The sequence below is a fragment of the Macaca fascicularis genome, chromosome 7 (genome assembly GCF_037993035.2).
Source record: "Macaca fascicularis isolate 582-1 chromosome 7, T2T-MFA8v1.1".
Taxonomy (NCBI): domain Eukaryota; kingdom Metazoa; phylum Chordata; class Mammalia; order Primates; family Cercopithecidae; genus Macaca; species Macaca fascicularis.
The window spans coordinates 48,649,680-48,671,937 of NC_088381.1; the positions used below are offsets into that span (position 1 = coordinate 48,649,680).

The following is a 22,258-nucleotide window of genomic DNA, read 5'->3' on the forward strand; positions in this document are numbered from 1 at the left end:
ATAACCTCTAAGATTCCTTCCAGCTCCTAAACTATTTTCCATGAAGCTTACTAACTGGCTGTGGACTATATCCTCTACCTTCACCACAGAGACCTCTAGATGAAGAAAAACACTGATTGATCTTTTCTGTCCTTTGAAGCTTATGCCATCTTTAGTTATCGCATTCTCTAGTCTTCCTTCTTCATCAGTCACCCAGCTGCCTCTCAGTAATGCCCCACATTCCGTGATGTCTTTGGTACTCAGCTCCTAACCTTGCTTTCTCACTAATGCTTGACATCACCTGATCTATTCAATTAATATCTTTGTAAAAATTCATCTCAATATCCTAACACTGAAGTTCTTTTATGTCTGCAACTTCTAACAATATTTTCCTCCACTTTTGCTAAGCTACTTTCTCCAATGGGCAGATGCTGGAGCTTGTCATTACCTGAATACACCAACTGTGAATCCAATATTCTGCCCTGTTCACAACCTTCTTATCCTTCCAATTCTTACTCACCTTCTAATCAAGTCTCTTCCCTAACAGAGCCCCTTACCTTTACTTCCACTTTACCTAGCTTGAGATCCATGAACAATCATTTCAAGAATAGTATCACCAGTATTACAATTGTCTGAGGTCATGTGCATTCTGAGACTGTGCTCGTTCTTCTTTCTTTTTCTAGGGACTCTCCCCTTACTTGAAAATTCCTATGAATCCTTCAAGACCGCTAACATCATCTGCATCAAAGCCGAATTGGGTCTTCTTTTCAGATCACTCTTCTAGCAAATAGCCCCTGGTCAATGTACATCATCTTTGCCTTATCATGTTTTTTACAGCTGAGCCCCAGCTGCTTTTTTAGCTGGCCTATATATATTCCAGAATCAATCATGAGAGACCAAAAAAGTACTTTAACAGTCTCATATCCCCTTATAAGTCAAACTCAAGACCTGTGATCCTGGAACTCAGGAATAAAGATCCCATTAAGACTTTCTAAGAGTCATCAATGTCGACCAGAACTATTACACAGCACCTTTAGGGAGAACCATGGCATGTTCATATTATCCCCAAGGCATAATGTCACCCAATCCCTGCAACAGTGATGAATGGAGGTAAAAGAGCTTCTTATTTGTCTCTCTCCTAAATTGCAATCAATTTCCCTATCCAGTATCCTAGCACTCTCTAGGGCTATAGCATTACTATGACCATCTAGTTGCTGTTCCCATGGCCATATGGATCTTTGGCTAATAACCTTCCTTCATGGATTTGTGAATGATGCCCATTCTTGAAAGGGACTTTGGCTTAGCCTAAGAATTATTACTCTTCTTTGCAAAATAAATCTGTTCGTGAAGGCTGGTCTCTGACCTGTTAGGACTCCAGTGCCTCATCTTGGCTCCCCACTGTTACTGCTAGATGAATCGTGACTAAGACTGACATGCCCTGTGGATACTGTGTCCTCCTCCCAGTCAGCCTCTCCAGACCATCACTGTAGCAGCCTCAGGTTTTCCAGCTCATGAAACTGGCTTCCCAGAGGGAACAACTTTCACACTGTTACCTGAGTACAGGCAACATGTCTTTGTCATTTCAACATCTCCTGTATCACCTGACACAGTGTTTAACACACAGGAGATAATAAATAAGAAAAAATAAAGAAACGATAGAAGGAAGGAAATGAAAACAGACAATGACTGTCTCTCCCCTTCCTCCTGGATACTCACTTCTCCTTCTGTAGGTTCTCAATCTGCTCAGTCAGTACTCTCTCCTCCTGCTGCATAGCTGCTTGCTGCTGTTCTGTGATGTCAGTCTCCATGGCTGCCTCACTAGTCAAGGTCTCCTCTGAGACATCAGACACAGAAGGCAACCGAACTACAACAGGAGACGATGGACCTGGATAGTTTCCTCGACGAATACGCCCCTTTCCCTGCAGAGAAAAATTCACATTAGAAAGTAAATTGAGTGACTGCATCAGTTTCATGCAGATCTTTTAGGATAACAAGTGTACTTCCATCACACCAGGTGAATGGTAAGAACAAATGGAAACATTCTGCAAGGCCTAGGATATTTAGTGAGACATCATTCATCCAATACATTTAAGTTAAAATATTTCTTGCAAGAGTGCTGGAAAATGGATACTTCGGTAGGTGGGAGTGTAAGAAACCATTGTGTACTGAGATGAGATTCTTCTTTTAATATAAGCTGCATCCATTCCAAACAAAATAGCCACATCTGCATATTTTTTTAATTAATTAAAATTGAAGTAACATTTCAGTTCTGCAGTCACACTAGCCACATTTCAAGTGCTCAATAGCCACAAGTAGCTCGTGACCCCTACACCGACTGGTACACATATACATTTCCTATCATCATAGTAAGTTCTGATGGATAACAGTGCTCTATAACTTTAGCCTTGGAATGTACAATCTCTCTAGGAAGACCATAGAAGTATGTTCTAAAACTCAGTTTTGAAAAACAAAAACAAAATGTAGTCATTTATATAACACAGGGTGCTAGCGAGATATATTTTCTTAGAAACTTCTATTCTTGAGATTAGAGTGTGAAAATCTCATTGCTGCTTCTCCCTTTTTTTTTTTTTTTCAAACATTGGTTACTTTATATGTGACTTTAGCTTCTGGTAGTGGCAAACTGAACTTTCCAAGTTAATCTTCTGCTAAGAAACATAAAAACTCAACATATGCTTGAAGGCATTGAAGAGCTAACCAGATAGATTTAAGGAGAGGTTAGTCCAGCATTTAGCGCTAATCTAAATGTCAGAGGTGGCTGTGACTCTAAACAGAGCTTTTGACGTGCTACAGCAGAGGATGGCAAACTATGGCCTGTGTGGCAAATCTAGCCTTGCACATATTTTGTAAATACAGCTTCATTGGAATACGTTCATCCTCATTAATTTACTTATTGTTTATTGCTGCTTTTTCAGAACAATGGCAGAGTTGATTGCTGAGACGGAGACTGGCCTACAAAGCCTAAAATATATTCTCTAGTCCTTTACAGAAAAAGTTTGCCATCATCTTGGGGTAGAGAATAAAAGTTGGAGCCAGACCCACTCAACGGTGTGAGTTGCTGCCTGGCAAAACCTCCGTGCCTGACACTGGGATCCCTAAGGTTTGTTTCTTAGACTAAGAGTAAACTGAAATTACAAAAGTCCTCGCAGATACTGTAGTCTAGCTTCAAGTCATCTGGATGGTCCAGAAAATTCTAATCCCTAAAAATGAATTAAAGTAATCTCAGATTGCTAATACTTCAGGACCAGGCAGAAAAAAATGAAAACATTCTGTGGAGGAAAGTAACATTATCCTAGGCCTCAAAATATTTTAAAAATAATGTTTCAAATACTCTGACAAATAATCAAAGGTAACAGGCACAAAAGGAGACAAGACAACGTAAACAAAAACTAGTAAAAATGACAGAAAACAGAAACCCTAAAAGACTCCAGATATGGTGGCTATGGGATTTAAAATAACCATGCTGAAGGAGATAGGAAGACATAGTTGAAGTAGTGGACTGGAAATTAGGTCAAAAGAAAAATCCTGAACCAAGCAGGAAGAAACGAAAGAATGGAAAAATTCACAAAAGAAAGTAAAAGAATGGCTGGGCGCAGTGGCTCACACCTGTAATCCCAGCACTTTGGGAGGCTGAGGCGGGCGGATCACCTGAGGTCAGGAGTTCAAGACCAGCCTAGCCAATGTGAAGAAACCCCATTTCCACTGAAAATACAAAAATTAGCTTGGCATGGTGGCATGCGCCTGTAGTCCCAGTACTCAGGATGCTGAGTTAAGGGAATTGCTTAAACTCGAGAGGCAGAGGTTGCAGTGAGCCAAGTTTACGTCACTGCACTCCAGCCTGGGCAAATATCAGGACAAGAGAGATCCTACAGAAGAAATATTGAAGAGATCATGGCAGAGCATTTTTTAAAAGCAGTTAAAGATATTAACCTAGGAATTTAAGAAAGCCTACAACCCCTAAGAAAGAGAAATGAAAAGAAGTCTATACCTAGACAAACTACTGTTAAAAACTAAAGGCCTAAGGTAAAAGAAAGACTTAAAAGCAGTTACAAAAAGCAAATTACTTGCAAAAAAGGAACAACTATTAGATTCAAAGTCTGTTTCTCAACAGAAATAATGGAATGCAGAAAACAATGGAATATTTTCATGGTATGAAAGGAAAAAGGAACTGCCAAGCTTAACTGTTATATATAGAAAATAATTTTCAGGAATGAAGGTGAAACAAAGACATTTCAGACAGACTATGGGGAGAATCTGACACCAGCAGACCTGCACTAAAGGAAATATTGAAGGGAAGATTGAAAATGTCTCAAGAAGAAAAGTCAGAGGTGTGAGAAATAATGAAAGGCAATGAAAAGTGAGTATGTCTAAACAGTGACTGCATAAAACACAATAACGATGTGTTGGATTTAAAACATACAGATAATTAAGATAAACAACAATAAGAGCAACAAAATCATATCATAGTAAGGCATACTAAAGCACCTGTATTATCTAGGAAAAAGATAAAACTACTAGTTAACAGACACTGATAGATCACAGATCTGTTTTCACCATTTGGTTAATACTAAAATAATAGTAAAAGTGTAAAACTTCCAAACAAACAAAAAAAATGGAATAAAAAAGTAGTCAAAAAATGCAAGAAAGAGCAAAAAAGGCAAGGAAGAAAAGAAAAAGGAACATATATCAGGTAGGACAAATAAAAAGCACATAAAAAGCAGATTTTAAACCCAAATATATTGGTGATTATATTAAATGTAAATAGATGAAATGCTCCTATTAAAATTTGAAGATTGTCAGGCCATATAAAAAAAGAGAAAACCTAACTATGTGATGTTTATAAAAGACATGTGAATTCAGAAAGGCTGAGAGTAAAGAAATGGGAAAAAAAAAAAGACATACCATGCAAATACTAACCAAAATAAGGCTAGTACAGCTATGTTAACCACAAACAAAGTAAACTTTACGAAGTGTTACCTGTGATAAAGAGGGATACCTCACAATGACAAAGGTTCATATTATGAAGATAAAACATTTCCAAATATGTATGTACTTAAAAAATTGCTTCAAAAAAATTTAAAGTAAAATATTGACAGAAATACTTAAAGAAAAATAGACTATAATCAGTACTGACAGAACAAGTGTGCACATGCAATCAGAAATGATGTAAAACTGAACTTGATGTAAGCAATCTAACAGACATATATAGACTTCAGTATCTAACTACAGAATACTCACTTTAAAGCACACATAGCAAAACAACAAAATTCCAAGGGTTGAAATAATTTATCTGACCATTAAAGTAATTTAAAACAAGTTTTCTAATAATGCAGTTACAAAGAGAAAATTAAAAATTCTTGTACACTCAGAAATTAAGAAATAGACTTTAAAACAAACCATGGTCAAAGAGGAAATCACAATGGAAATTAGAAAATATTTTGAATGAAACAATATAAAAACCCATGTAAGCTCTGTCTACTTTAAAGTTATAGCCTTAAATACATACATTAGAAAAGAAGGAAAGATTCATAATTAAGGATGTAAGAATCTATTTCAGGAAACTAGATAAAGAACAACATAATAAATTCCTCCTGCAACAAAAGCAATAAAGAAAAGTGCAAACAAACATTAGAATGAAGACAATCAAAGTCAAATGTAGCTCTTTGAAGAGGCGAATAAAAATTTTAAAACTCTAGCAAGACTGAAAGAGAGAAGTCACAAATAACCAAAGGTGGGAATGAAAAACGGGACGTCACTACAAATCTTGTAGACCCAGAGGGTAAGAGACTACTAAAAACAACTTCATGTCAATAAGTATAAAATTTTAGACAAAGTGGAGAAATTTCTACAAAAATCTAATTAATACCATCAATGAAGAAATTAGAAATGTGAATAATATTAAAGAAATTGAATCCAGAATAAAAATCTTTCCAAAAACAAAAACTCTAGGCCTAGATTTCAGTGGCAGACAAGAAGAAATAACAAATTCTTCCACAGAATTAAAAATTATTCCCTAACTTGTCTTTAGAGTCAGGCGTAACTTTGATAACAAAACAAAACAAATACATTAAAAAGAAGGATTACTGCCAGGTGCAGTAGCACATGCTCACAATCCCAGAACTTTGGGAGGCTGAGGCAGGTGGATCGCTTGAGCTCAGGAGTTCAAGACCAGCCTTGGCAACATGGCAAAACCCCTTCTCTACAAAAAAATACAAAAATTAGCCAGGCGTGGTGGCACGTGCCTGTAGCCTCAGCTACATGGAAGACTGAGGCAGGAGCCCAGGAGGTTGAGGCTGCAGTGAGCCAAGATCATGCCAGTGCACTGTAGCCTGGGTGATAACAGTGAGAGCCTGTCTCAAAACAAACAAACAAAAACAAAAACAAAAAAGGATTATTATGGCTTAACTTTACTCATAAACACATGCAAAAATCCTAAACAATATCCTAACTATAACAGAATCAAGTAATATAGAAAATGTAATATAAAAATATTAAATATATGAAAAGTTGTATTTGTTGTAGTAGTATAATGATGGTTTAACATTAGAAATGGACTCTGTGTAATGTGTCAAATCAATGCAATAAAAAAGTCTGATAAAACCTCAATACATGCAGTAAAGGCATTTCATAAAATTCAACATTCTATCACAATAACAACTCTTAGAAAACCTGGAATAGAAGGGCACATACTTAATCTCATAAAGTACCTACACAAATTCTATAGCAAACATCACACTTGGTGGTAAAAGGTTGAAAGCTTTTCCTTTAGGGCTGGGAGCATGCCAGTAATGATCACTATTACTACTTCCATTCAACACTATACTGCAGGTTCTAACACAAGAAAAAGAAAGAAAAGGTATAAGGATTATAAAAGAGCAAATGAAACTATCATTATTCATGAATGGTATGACTGTACAGGTAGAAAATCCAAAGAAATCCACAGAAAACTTATTAGAATAAGTGAATTCAGCAAAGTCACTGAATACAAGATGAAAAATACCAAAATCAATTGTATTTTTATACAACAGAAAATAAAAATTTTAAAATAATACCTATGATTGCATTTAAATATTAAATACCTAGCAGTAATTCAAACTAAAGATGTGTAAAATCTCAACACAGAAAACTATAAAACACTTTTGAAAGTAGCTAATGCGCTACATGAATGAAGAGAGATATCATGTTCACAGATGGGAAAAATCAGTATCGTAAAAATGTCAATTCTCCAGAAGGCAATCTATAGATCCAATGCAATCCTAATAAAAATCCCAAGATAATTTTTTGAAGCTGATTCCATAATTTACATGGCAATATAAACAGCCAAGAATAGTCAAAACACCAATGAAGAAGGTAGGATGACTTATTCTACCGGATATTTTTAGAAAGCTATGGTAAATAAAATAGTGGTGGTGTTGGTACAAAGGTAGTCAAACCAAAGCCCCTAGAAACAGACCCACACATAAAAAGGCTCCCAATTTACAACAAAAGGGGAACTGCAGGGCATTGTGGAAAGGAAAAATTTTCTTAAACATGACCCTAAAAGGTATTCATCCCAAAGGGAAAGACTGATTAACAACATTAAAATCCAGAACCTCTGTTCATCAAAAAAGAAAGGAAAAAAGCAAACCATAGAATGGAAGAAAATTTGCAACAAAAGTAACAATAAAGGATTTGTATCTGGAATTCATAAAGAATCCCTACAGAACATCAGAAAAAGACAACCCATTTAGAAAAACAGGCAAGAGCTCTGAACAGGCTCCTCACAAAAGAGGATATAGAAATAGCCAACATGTATATACACATACACATTATACATGTTAGAGTCACAATAAAAAATATAATTTTTAAAAATAACACACCCATCAGAATAGCTAAAATTAAGGAATCTGGTAATAAAAGTGCTGGGGGCAGGTGGAGCAATTGGGAATTCCTACACACTGCTAACATATTAACAACCATTTTGGAAGAAAGTTTGGCATTATCTACTAAAGTTGAAGATAAATATATCCTGTGACCCTGCAATCCACTCCTGTATATTTCGCCAACAAAAAATACATGTATGTGTCTCTTAAAATCATAATTCCCCAAAACACAACCCAAATATCCATCAACAGTAGACTAAATTGTGGTATATGCATACACTGATAAACTATACAGTTATGAAAATGAGCTACAACTAAACAAAATATGAATAAGTCTTACACACATAAGGTTGACTGAAATGAATCAGAGACAAAATAATACATCTTTTTTTTTTTTTTTTTGAGACAGAGTCTCACTCTGTCACCCAGGCTGGAGTGCAGTGGCCGGATCTCAGCTCACTGCAAGCTCCGCCTCCCAGGTTTACGCCATTCTCCTGCCTCAGCCTCCCGAGTAGCTGGGACTACAGGCGTCCGCCACCTCGCCCGGCTAGTTTTTTGTATTTTTTAGTAGAGACGGGGTTTCACCGTGTTAGCCAGGATGATCTCGATCTCCTAATCTCGTGATCCGCCCGTCTCGGCCTCCCAAAGTGCTGGGATTACAGGCTTGAGCCACCGCGCCCGGCCAATAATACATCTTATACGATGCCATTTATATAAAGCTCAAAATTAGGTAAAGCGAAACTATGGTGCTCAGGGACACATATTTTAGTAGCAAACAAAAAATAAAACAAAAGAAGTCATTAATGTAAAAATCAGGTTACTGCTTACCTCTGGAGGAGAAAGAGGATTATGACTAGAAAGGGAAAGAGGAGAGTTTCTGGGGATGCTGGCAACGTCCTATTTCTTGAGCTGGGGTGGTATGTGGATGTTCATTTATAATAATTCATTAAACTGAATATTTATGTTTCTGTGTTTTTCAGTATGTTTTATATTTTGCAATAAAAAAGATATTTAAGAGTTCCTTTTCAAAGTTAGCTATTTATGGAAATACACGAATATCCATTGAAAATTATGTCACTTTGACAAATTTCTGAGTTGGTTTTGGCAAGAAAGAAAGGAAAAGTGCTGTTTTAAAAACAGAAACCCATGATCTAGTGCAGGTGATAAGGTAAAGGCTGGAGGGTAGTTCTAAGGGCATTCAGGCTAACTCCTCTAAAACTAAAACACATAATGGGATAAAATCAGGAGGATTACAATATTGCTATTCCACTTTTCGTTCTAAAATCAACAAGGAAAAAACATGTTAAGAAAAACAAGCTCAAAACAGAAGATCAGTCTGCAAATTGAACAAAAAATGACAAAGTATTCTTTATGCTATAAATTCCAGGACATCATCCAGTTCCATTTGACGTTGACTATTTATAGCCAAATGAATAAATAATATGATTTAAAAGCCTCAAGAAGCTTGAAAATCTGAGTTTATTCCTAGTGTCCACATTCCAGTATTCAATAAAAGAGCTGCCTTTTTTCAATGTTCATACCATTAGCTGGCCACCGGAGTATTTCACCATGAGTTAGCTGCAAATCACTTAATATAGCTGAAGAAAATCAAACAAGCTCAACAGATCTGATCTATTTTAAGAAGCATTAAACAAAACAAAGAAAAATGGAAACTCCTACAGCCTAGAATTATCTTACAAAGACTAAAGTAATTTTTAAAAAGTTGATTACATGGAGCTTTTAGAAACATGGGAAAATACTAATACTGTGTTAAAAACAGTACATAAGGTTGTATACCATTGGTTTTAAAAATGAGTAATACAAAATTTACAAATACACTAAATTATTAACAGTAGTTTCCTGACTGGAATAATATCCTTCCTTCACTTCCCCACTTTCCTATAATAAGCATGAATTTACTTTTTTCAAACTGGAATTTTTTCTTCTGGATCCCTGCTCACTGTATATTCTCTTGTAGTGTTTTTTTCCATAATTGTTTTTCTCCCATCAGTGTGTCACAGAGTGAAAAAGGCAAATATTTTCTTGACAGTATCATAAAAATAATTGTAGACTTCCCTGAAAAGTATCTGTAGATAACACTGAGAAGTGGTTTATAGTATCCTTTGTTCATTTTTCACTGGGTAGCTAATCTTTCTATTTACTTATAAGGAGCTTCTCTTTATTAAGGAAAATTAGACTTTGAAATGGGAATTGAAAATATTTTCTTATGGTACATCACTTCCCTTTTACTTTTTTTATGGTCATTTTTGTCACACAATAATACTTGTTTTTCGTTGCTGAACCTTTCAAATTTTTTCTTTAATAGTCTTATATAATAGCAAAGCCCTGTCCAAGATTATATTTTTCTATCATAATAGGGATTGTATTGGTTTTGACTGATCACAGACTACATGAATAATTTGTACCCAACTCTTAATGCAAGTACTGGAAAAAATATAAAGCCATATTGTCATCCTTTTTCTCAGTAACTATTCCAGTGACTTCCTGGCTTAAACGTTGCAGGCAAACTGTTCCTAAAATGAGAATATCAAAATACAATTATCTTCAACTGTTAATAAGTAGGAGGTCTCAAGTCGTACTAAATACAATTTAATATTATACACAATACCCAGATTTCCAATCCTTTACAGCACATTAACAGGATTATCAGAAAAATCTGGACTGGACTACCACTACCAAAGACATCACAGATAATATACTTTTGACAGACAGCCAAGATCAGGAAGCAGTTTAAGACATTATTAGGCTTATAGAGAGCTAATTATTCTCAGTTTGTACAGAAAAATAAACTAGCACTTAATTCATTCCTTTCAAATGGGAGGAAGTGGAGTTCTCTTCTTAAAAGCTGTGTTTTCAGAGCTCTAAAAAGGTACACTTATAAAATAACTTAAAAATTCTTCTGAATTGTACAGTGAGATATTGGGACCCCTGACTTGATAAGAGATCTTTAATCACACTTAGCTTCTTTCTTGCTTGTTTTCAGTTTCTGTTCTATGAAGATAAATGTTTCCTGGTTAATCTTTTTCCATTTGCTCCCATTTTCCTTTTCTATTTGTACTTTTTTCACCCTAAAGATGTATCCCCTTCAGCCACCTTTTATGGCTTGGTTTCAACTTTTGCATGAAAAGGTTTAGGTGATAACTTTTCTGATTTCCCCTTGAGCTCTTTCCCAATTGCCCTTTGAGCTGAGTTAAACTAGGGTATTTTGGCAGTATTAAGGTAGAGAGGTAGGGTACTTGAGTGTCTACAGGATGCAGGGCAGTGAGGACCTCTGCCAGGATAGTGCCAGAGCTACTTTTATGCTTTAGTCTTTGATGTGAATCTTTTTTTTTTTTTTTTTTTTTAAAGATACAGGGTCTCACTCTTGCTCAGGTTAGAGTGCAGTGGCACAATCACAGCTCACTGCAGCCTTCAACTCCTGGGCTCAAGGGATCCTTCTACCTCAGTATCCCCAATATGTGGGACTACAGGCATGTGCCACCATGCCCGGCTAACTTTTTAAATTTTTTGTAGAGATGAGATCTCGCATTGTTGCCAAGGCTGATCTGAAACTCCTGGCTTCAAGCAATCCTCCTGCCTTGGCCTTCCAAAGTGCTGGGATTATAGGCATGAACTACTGTGCCTGGCCTGACTCAGCTTTTTTGTTTGTTTGTTTCTTTTCTTCCCTATATGGATATTCATTTTCCCCACATCATTTAGTGAATACCAGACCTTTGAAATGCCACTCACATTATAATCCTTTATTTTTCTCTTTTACAATTTTCCCAGTTATTCTGCTTCTTTATTTTCTTATGAATTTTAGCATCAACTTGTAAAGGTCCCCAAAGTATTCTTTTGCTATTTTTGTTGAGACCACATTTGTAAGTAAAGAGTTATAAAACTCTTTCCTTGTCTGTGTAAGAACTGATCTTTGGTCAATGTTCTAGCTCAGGACCCCTGGAAACTTGATAAAGGCAGGCTGCAAATGATGTTATTAAGCAACATCACCTCTGACAAAAATTAATCTGATTGATAAACTGCATCTGGAGAATAAGTAAAGATAAATTGTAAATATCCCATAGGAAGCCATATATTTGGAATTCAATGAAAGTTGAGTCAGTTGTAACTGGACATACCCCTTGTGGGGACGCTGGAAACAATGTCTATGGAATTTTACAAGAGGTTAATTCCTGTATAGGCATAAAACTTCCAAGGCAGAATAGTTCTACATCCATTGGATGTGAAGTCCTTTTTCCTTGCACCTGAGTTGTGACTTAGAGGCCAAAGATAACTCATTGATGGTTGTGTGGACTGCTTCAAGGGCTCCCACACGAGCATGATCTTATGCTCTCTGCAAGCATGCTGTACTTCCAGTCCCATATCCTAAGTGATTCTGATGCCAAGTGAAGCCCATGGTAGTCATATGAGTCTGAAAGTTGAGCCTAAGAAAATATCCTCTTTCCCTCCTACTGGGTATTGAAACAATATATGAATAGACTACTTTAGAAGAACTGACACCATTACAAAATTTAGCCTTTCTTTCCAAATGTATTTGTTTAAGTCTTCTTCTGTAATATTTGAGGTTTTAAGGCTTTTTTTTTTTTTTTTTTTTTGAGACAGAGTCTTGCTCCGTTGCCCAGGCTGGAGTGCAGTGGTGCAATCTTGGCTCACTGCAAGTTCCGCCTCCCAAGTTCACGCTATTCTCCGGCCTCAGCCTCCCGAGTAGCTGGGACTACAGGCGCCCGCCACCACGCCCGACTGATTGTTTTTGTATTTTTTAGTAGAGACGGGGTTTCACCATGTTAGCCAGGATGGTCTCAATCTCCTGACCTTGTGATCCGCCCGTCTTAGCCTCCCAAAGTGCTGGAATTACAGGCGTGAGCCACTGCGCCCGGCCTTAAGGCTTTCTTTGTACAAATCTTCTATATTTCTTGTTAAGTGTATTCTTTGATATTTGATGTTGATGTTTAAAGTGTGTGTGTACAATATATAAACGGGCATTTTTCTTCCATCATATCATCCAAGTGGTTGCTTGTATAAGTAAAATTTATTAATTGTACTCAGACATCAGAATTCTCTTATCATCTTTAAGTTCTTTAGTTGATTTTCCTGAGTTTCACATGTATGTAATCATAATGGAAATAGTAATAATTTTACTTCTTTAAAATTTTATATCTCCAATTCTTTTTTCTTAATTGCTTTAGCTAGTACCTTCAGATCAATGTTAAATGACAGTGGGGATAATGGATATCCTTGCCTTTTTTGATTTTAATCAGAATGCTTCCAGTGTTCTTCCATTAAGCAAGATGTTGGATTTTGGGTTCAGATATGTTTTTATCATGCTAAGAATATAAGATATCCCTGTTTTAATAAAAATGTTTTTTAAAAGAATGCTGATATATCAAATGCCTTTAAAATATCTATGAGGATAATACAATTTTTCTCCACAGATCAATAAACATGGTGAATGACATTAATAGCTATCCTAATATAGAGTCATCCTTGCATTCCTAGGTTAAATCCTCCTTGGTCAAGGTTCATATTTTTATATTTATAGGCTACTGAATTCTGCTTGCTGATTCATTTTTATTTTATTTTTTAATTCTTTTTTTTTTTTTTTTTTTTGAGATAGGGTCTCCCTCTGTCACCCAGGCTGGAGTGCAGTGGTGTTATCATGGCTCACTGCAGCCTTGACTTCCTAGGCTCAGGTGATTCTCTCATCTCAGCCTCCCTAGTAGCTGGGACTACAGGTGCTTGCCACCAGGCCTAATTTTTTTTTTTTTTGTAGAGATGGGGTTTCACCATGTTGCCCAGGCTGGTCTCAAACTCTTGGGCTCAAGGATCCACACGCCTTGGTCTCCCAAGGTGTCGGTGATATTTTAACCTAGGATTTTTGAATTAATATTCATAGATGAGGCAGTCCTATATGTATATATCAGGTGCTATCTCTGTGTGTATGGGGGTGTGTGTATAAGAATTCTCTTTATAGAGAGAGTTCCATAACAAGCATAGTTCTTAATGGTTTTAAAATATTAATTTAGACTGGGCATGGTGGTTCACACCTGTAATCCCACCACTTTGGGAGGCCGAGGAGGGCAGATCACCTGAGGTCAGGAGTTCGAGACCAGCCTGGCCAACATGGCAAAACCCCGATTCTACTAAAAATAAATACAAAAATTAGCCAGGTGTGGTAGTGCATATCTGTAGTCCCAGCTACTCGGGAGGCTGAGGCATGAGAATCGCTTGAACCCAGGAAGCAGAGGTTGCAGTGAGCCAAGATTGTGCCACTGCCCTCCAGCGTGGGTGACAGAGTGAGACTCTGTCTCAATTAAAACACAAACAAAAAATCAACTCATTTAATCCTAAGTTTGGTACTATTAACCAATTTATAGATAAGAACACTGAGGCATGGAGATTAAATAATTTGCCATGTCACAACTACTAGTAAATTAGAGCTAGGATTTACACCCAAAAGTCTAGTCCAGAGTCCATGCTGTGCTCTGCTGCTTTTAATATTTCTATATGCAATTTTTATTGGTTTTTTCTTTGTGTATGCGTGTGTGTGAGGGCGGGGTGGTGAGGATCAGTGTTAGACTCTTTTAGTTAAAAAAGACCTTTTCCCCTCTCTACTCTGAGGCAGCTTAAATTATATATTTATAATTATGTATTTAATTATGTAATTATGTATTTAAAGAGTTGGTACCTTTTCTTTGTGAAACTATTTATATCTGGTGTTTTTATGAGAGGAAGTTCTTAGACAACTCTGCTATCTCTTCTTCTTTTTAAATTAGTCTGTTTGGCCGGGTGTGGTGGCTCATGCCTGTAATCCCAGCACTTTGGGAGGCCGAGGTGGGTGATCACCTGAGGTCAGGAGTTTGAGACCAGCCTGGTCAACATGGTGAAACCCCGTCTCTACTAAAAATACAAAAATTAGGGCGTGGTGGGGGACACCTATAATCTCAGCTATTTGGGAAGCTGAGGCAGGACAACTGCTAGAACTGGGGAGGCAGAGGTTGCAGTGAGCCGAGATTGTGCCATTGCACTCCAGCCCAGGCTGACAACAGCAACACTCTGAAATAAAATAAAAAATAAAATAAAAAATAAAAATAAAACAAAATAAAATAGTCTTAGGATTCTTTTCAGCTATTTCGTCTGTTTTTGTTTTTTAAGACAGGGTCTCGCTCTGTCACTCAGGCTGGCGTGCAGTGGTGCTATGTTGGCTCACTGCAACCTCTGCTTCTTGCGCTCAAGCGATCCTCCCACCGCAGCCTTCCAAGTATCTGGGACCATAGGCATGCACCACTACATCTGGCTAATTTTTTTTGTATTTTTGGTAGATATGGGGTTTCACCGTGTTGCCCAGGCTGGTCTTGAACTCAAGTGATCCACTAGCCTCAGTCTCCCAAAGTTCTGGGAGCTATCACTCCCGGCCCCTTTTCAGCCGTTCTTACTGAGAACTTTGAAGATGACCCAGGAGGAAATTGTTTTTATGGCTAAAAAATAGTAGCTAACATTAGTTCCCATTCCCTATCATAAATATAAGATATAAAGCACCAAAATTTACATTAAGTACTAAACTCTGAGACCTTGTGAGTCCTGGCTCACTCTTCAATGCCCCATAGTACTAATGTTTTAGAGTTTGCTTCAAAACAAAGCCTATTTTGGTTTTAACTTAAGGTTTCCCTTCTGCACAATTACATATACAAGTTTATATGCAAGCTACATAGCCTTTTACAGAATTAAACCTTGTTGACTTATACTAACTGGTAGGTCTTTCTCCATCTGATTAATTTAAACTCATACCTTAAGAGCTAGCTTCCCTTCTACAGCCTTACCCTGTGCCACCAGGCAGAATTAAGTACTTCTTCCTTGGTATTTTCACCATATTTGGCACACAGTACCGTCTGATCCATCTCTCCCTCCTTCCTTTTGGGACATGCTTTCTAATACCCACAGATTCAACCGCCTAATCATATAGATTTGCCATGCTCTGTCTAAGGAAGTCTGTATATAATTCTATTGTCTATTTTTTCTAAGAATGATATTCTGAAACAGACAGTCTTAATTATTTAATTTGGGTTAGAATTCTGTGAGACCAGTCCATTATGGGCTTCTTAGACTGTAACACAAATATTGAGAGTCAAATGCTCTAATGTGGGGGATCTCAGTGATACCTATTTGAGGGAAACAGGATCCCTATTTGAGGGAATCAGTTGAAACTCACTTTTTCATTTTCTCCTAAGACTTAAGAAGATAACCATGGAGACAAATAGAAGATATGCCATAGTGTTAGGATGAATAAGGCCTATGAGGAGAGTTTTGATTTCTTCTGAAAATTCTGTAAGGCTCATGATAGCAAAAGAATGCAAGAAGGAATGGCAAGGCATGACTGATGGGCACAAAGAAATTAAATACTATAAATCGAAGTAAGCCTAAACAGTAAAAGAGACTCATGGTGATAATGAAAGAATGAATTGCATTGCCTTTAATAAACCTGATGACTGTTTAGAAAAAGACATATATTACCCTCATGCAGAAAGTCACGATACTTTAAGACCCAAAGAAAGTACATGTTACTAGGGTTTGTCTATGGGTTAAATGTGTGAGGAGGAGGAACTGTGCATCATCTAGACAGAAAAATATATAGCTAGCTAAAACACAAATCTCAGAACCCTAATGAAATTTTACTTAAAAATAGCACTTCAGGGCAAGATGGACGATCCCTGTTGAGTGTCTTGTTAAGTCACAAAAATAGGAAGGAAATGAATTATCAGACTACTTCCTGAGGAATTTGCTTTCCTGGTAAGGAGAGATCCTTTATCCAAGGCTTTTTTGGAAAAGACTGGTTGTTTTGTGTGGTGTTATAATTAGGTATCCAAGCTTGTTCAAAAATCATATCCCACTGCCTGTAGTTACGGTTCACCAGATAATCAGGGTTAGTAAGCACTTTAAACACAGCTAGTATCTGTTTGTATGTATTTATATCTTGCATATGAAAAGGAATTATTCTCAACAAATATTTCTGTGAAGTGCAGTGAGCCGGTAGTATTATATGTAATACAGTGCAGTGGTTCTCAGAGTGTAGCCCCACAGAACCCCAGCAAAGATGCTGGGGTGTAATGATGTCCTCAAAACCATTTCAAAGGGTCTACAATGTTAAAATTATTTTCATAATTATACTAAGAGGCTATTTGCCATTTTAACTTGTTGACATCTGTGCTAATTACATAAAAGCAATTGTGGGTTCAACTGCTGTCACCTTTACATGAATCAAGGTAATGATACCAAACGGTTCTAGCAGTCTTCATGTTCTTTTGCTACCACACATTTAGTTTTTAAAAAATCAGTTTCATTTCATGTCATTGACCAAGACGTATAAATTAATTTTATTACTTCTTAACTGCTAAATTACCTATTTTCAATTTTCTGTATGATTAACTGGAAATTACACATACAGCCATTCTGTCACATACTGATGGTTACCTCAACAAAGAGTATTTGTGCAATTCTTTGAATTGCAAGCAAAATTAGCTGCTTTATTAATGAAACAGTATTTATAATAATTGACAAAGTTTGATTATTCTTCTTAAGTGGTACACATTTTCTTTGAAATTGTATGAAGGGAATCTGTTACTGCAAGTGAAACAAATGGCGACATTTGTTGTCAGTGAGTAAATTTCGAGCTTTCAAATAAATATTAGAATTTTGGAAAACTTGTAACTGCCCTGTGATTTTGACAGCTTCCCATATGGTGTGAATGCCAACACCCAGGGTTTAGCCAGAAGATGTAACCAAATCTTGCAAGGGACTATCAGTGCCTACAGAAATGGGATAGATCTGAGTTCATCTTGACTCAACAGGGGTAAACTGGAGCTACTACTTATCTTTACTTAGCCTACTGACAATGAGCCAGAACAGCAGTGTTGAACAACAAAGAAAGTGGACTGCCATCTCAATACCGGGATATCATACAGAATTCTGCCTCCCCTATCACTCCTCCTAGTCTCAACATCAGGGGAGAAAGGGTCAAGAAAGACGAAGGGCAGAAGAGTCTGACAAACAGAAATTACCCACCTACCCCCAAAGTTTTAAGTTCCAGGTAAAGGTCTAGTCTGCCCTGGGAGGAAGTGAGACGAGCACTGGATTTAAAACTGACTGAAGTTTTAATATTAAGAGAACTGACTCTTAAATACTAGAATGAAATGAATTTTTGAAAATTATAGAATTGGTTTCAAGATGCTGTTAAGGTAATTGACATCCAGTGGGAAAGGGAAGTTGGACAGGCTGGAGTTGAGAGACAGTTATAGACAAAAAGAAAAACTGATTTATATTAGTACCTCAACAAGTTAAGCCTCCTCAATAAAATGGTTACACACAGGTGGACAGTTTTCCACACAGATTGGTGTTCTCAGCCTTCTATCCCATTCCTTTTTTGTATAATCAATGGAACTGAAGAGGGATACCAGTAATGAGATCCTGGTATGAGTTCTAGCATACCATAATATTTAAGTCTAGAACTAGTCCACCAATTTGGATTAGTTCACTCCTATTTGTAGCTCTGTTTGATAAATGCTAAGTGGATAAGAACCATATTTCTACATCTGGGAGGACACCATCAGAGTTAGACAGATATGAATGGACAAATAAGCATTACTAATGATAGGAGATGCTGAAAGTAATAAGTATTTCAAATAATAAAGTAGAGAAGATTGCTGGGAACACAGCTCAAATTAATTTCTATTAATTTGATATCTCAATGCTTTTAACTTTCACCTTTTAATGATTCAACCAAAGAAGAAACCCAAAAGGAGGCTCATCTGACAAAGAGGAGAAACCAATATATTTTAAATGGATGCTGTTCAACTACACAATACAGAGGAAGGAAAATGAAGGATCTAAAAAAAGAGATTAAGAGAAAAGTAAGTGAAAGCTCATCAAAAAGTAGAACCTGACTTGGGGCCAAACATGGAGGGTGGACAGGCATGAATGATAGACAGAGCGGAACAATTCCTGGATGAATGAAAGACAATAATGTAGAGTGGCTGTGACACATTGCATTATTAATACATACCGAGACTGAATTGCGGGTAATGTTCATGAATCTAACTGCAATTAGTACAGGTTTCTGGATTAGGAAGGACATGAAAAGGAAAGCAGAAGGTTAGAATGTACATGTCATTGCCCCATTAAAAGAGAAGGTTTAATCTTGCAATGGACTGAATATCCATCTTCTGCAACACAGGAAAAAAGCACAGCTTATCTATCTGCTTTGAAAAGTAGGTTTATAGCAAAAGGCTCTTCCCTTCCTGCCTGGATAGCCACCACTACATTGGGCCTCTCAGAACTGAGCTCCTGAAAATTCATACTACAGAAATGTTTCACTTTTAAGTGGGATTTCTGTTTTTAATTTCTGGGGAAAAGATTTAGATAGTATCCTATGATGAGTTTTATTTAATATCTTTACTGCCTGCAAAAAGTCCATGCTTATGTTTGTTTTTACAGAAGACCCTTCAATACCTTAATCAACAGACCTTTGTTAAGCACTTATTCAGTGCCAGGCAGATTAAATAGTAAAGGAAGAAAAAAGAATTATTTTAGTGCTAATCTAAATGCAAACTGTGAAGATATGGGAGGAAGTACTGCTGGACCCCTGAAAGAATGAGGGCATGATGAAGCCTCCTTCTCTTTAGAGATTTACCGGGAATCTGAAATGCGTGCTCATTGTCACAATTTTATTTCACAACTGAGAGGAAGGGTAGCAAATGGGCAATAACTAAACCTTAATGCAGCAGTTTTCCAGTTATCCTGAAAACTGACTTCAGAGTAATATATATGGATAACTCCAGTTCTCAATAAGCACTAATCAATAGGGCTGATGCTATTGATTAGTGATCACTGAGAACTGGAGTTATATGTTACTGGTTGCAAAGGAAGATATTAAAAAGTGGGCAAACCAAGGAAATAAATTATCAGTTTTACAAGGACTGTCTCAAAACCTAACCTTAAACTCAAAGAAATACTTTTTCATTACAGTAGACTCACAGATGGAATTCCATTTACTTAAGAATCAAATGATTCCATTTAAATTCAGTTACAAATGATTAAATTCTCTACATCCCAGGAGTCTTGGCAGGACTACCAAAAGTGACACGATTAAAGCTGGGAACAGACAGTGGAAGGAAGTAGGGAAAAAAGTTAGAAAAGGACTACGTTTTCATAGAAAGGACATGAAAAGAAAGCAGGGCAGATTATTAAGGCACCAGCATTTTATCTAAATACTTGATTTGAAAAATACTACACACTTATTGACATAGATTCTATAATGTAACTAAAGAGCAGATTAAACATGAGGAAGCCATAGCACCCCGAGATTTGGTGACTTTTTACTTGTTGTTTTATAAAAAAGATTCTGATAATAATCCTTGTATACACCACAAATGCACAATTAAATTCCCAAGACAACTCCCATTTTTCCATTATTTCATGTCTTGCATCTTACCATTGATCTACGAATCAGTGACAACCTGGTCTTTGCCTTATTCTCAGCAAATTCCAAGCTACTGATATCTTTGAGACGAGCCTTGTATTTATTCATTTGTTCCACAACGATTAGCTCCACACAACTGAAACAGGAGGAAAGAGAAAAAACTGTTAAGAATGTAAATAAATAAAGTATAGCACTCACAGACTGTTTTTGTTTTAGACAGTTGAAAGATGAAGGAAAAAATTAACATCCCTTGCTTCACAAACTCAGAGACAAGGTTTAGAATGGTGGTTCACAACTTTGGCTGCACTTTAGAAGCCACCTAAAGAGCAGTTACGGCCGGGCACAGTGGTTCACGCCTGTAATCCCAGCACTTTGCGGGGCAGAGGCAGGTGGATCACCTGAGGTCAGGAGTTTGAGACCAACCTGGCCAACATGGTGAAATTCTGTCTCTACTAAAAATACTAAATTAGCCAGGCGTGGTGTTGCATGCCTATAATCCCAGCTACTTGGGAGGCTGAGGCAGGAGAATCACTTGAACCTGGGAGGTGGAGGTTGCAGTGAGCCAAGATCGTGCCATTGCACTCCAGCTTAGGCGACAAGAGCAAAACTCCATCTCAAAAAAAATAAAAAAATAAAAAATAATAAAAAATAAAGAGCAGTTACAAATCCCAATGCCCAGGCTATACCCTAAACCAATTAAATCAGACTCTATGGGGATGGGATCCAAACAGTGACATATTTTTTTAAAGTTCCTTTTGCAGTCAAGATTAAGGAGAGCAAAAGAAAACCACATTAGAAGGAAAGCAGAGCCCCCAAGAAAAAAGACCAAGGTGAAATACAAGAATACTGAAGTATTAAGACCAAAGGATTCAGAGCCATAAGACCACAGTTAGGCTAGATTACAGGAAGATACTAAGTGTTCATAATTTGGTAAAATGGAAATCTAAAACCTATTTAGAAACTATAAGCAGTCCTAAAGAAAAGCCAGATTTAAAAAATAAGACGCTTTAAGACAAATGATGCTCAGTTGAATCCAGGAGTTTGCATCCTCAGCATAAGAAAACCCAGCAGTGTCCAACAATCTTCTTAAAAACACCTGAATTTATGAACCCATTCACTATGTCTGATATCTGGATACAGTGACTACGTAGTCAGAAGTCCCTGAGGTCTTGTAGAGGTTATGGTAACTGGCCTTACGTGGTAGTCTTACTGATGTCCTGTATGCTTTGTAGTGGGTCAGTGGTGTCAGGGCAGCGGAGAATGCAGGGCGCAAACACAATGGCCAAAGCATTAGCAGACATTCGATTAGTGTCTTCCTGTAGAGCAATCCTAAGAAATAAAACAAAACAAAAAACAAGTGACTAAGGGATAAAAAGGGAGCACCATAGGGAAAAGGCAGAAGAGATGAGCAAAAGAAGACAGTATGACATGAACTGCATAGTACTAGAAGGATATAAGTACTTCTAGTAAGTTTCAGTGTCTGCAGACTTTTCCCAAGTTGTTCCTTTGTCTCTGGAAAATGTATTTTCACTTGTTCTTTCCTTGAAGCAGTCTAGGTCAGCCGATAGCTTCCCAAGGGAAATCTGGGACCTACCTGCTCCAGGCCAAGATCACTAGATGAACTGAAGTCCAAAGAATGCAGAATCAGCCAGGCATGGTGGCCCACACTTGTAATCCAGCATTTTGGGAGGCCGATGTGGGCAGATTACTTGAGGTCAGGAGTTTGAGACAAGCTTGGCCAACATGGCAAAACCTTGTCTCCATTAACAATACAAAAATTAGCCAGGTGTGGTGGCGCACGCCTGTAATCCCAGCTATGTAGGGGGCTGAGGCAGGAGAATCACTTGAATTGGGGAGGCGGAGGTTGCAGTGAGCTGAGACTGCACTCCAGCCTGCCTGGGTGACAGAGTGA

At 37.2% G+C, this 22,258-nt stretch overlaps 1 protein-coding gene across 30 annotated transcripts in view; it reads right to left on the minus strand.

The window, feature by feature from the left end:
• MYO9A (myosin IXA) overlaps positions 1-22,258 on the minus strand; it is a 306,446-nt gene that overhangs the window by 6,386 nt on the left and 277,802 nt on the right. For 27 of the 30 annotated variants that reach the window (XM_073996176.1, XM_073996166.1, XM_073996163.1 and 24 more), the window contains 4 exons: positions 21,544-21,675; positions 20,359-20,482; positions 18,931-18,984; positions 1,696-1,898 (listed from right to left, as the gene is read on the minus strand). In XM_073996176.1, coding sequence (XP_073852277.1) covers positions 1,696-1,898; positions 18,931-18,984; positions 20,359-20,482; positions 21,544-21,675 — 513 coding nt within the window. The remainder of the gene's footprint in view (positions 1-1,695; positions 1,899-18,930; positions 18,985-20,358; positions 20,483-21,543; positions 21,676-22,258) is intronic. The other 3 variants (XM_005559958.5, XM_015453023.4, XM_015453022.4) reach the window with 1 other exon arrangement.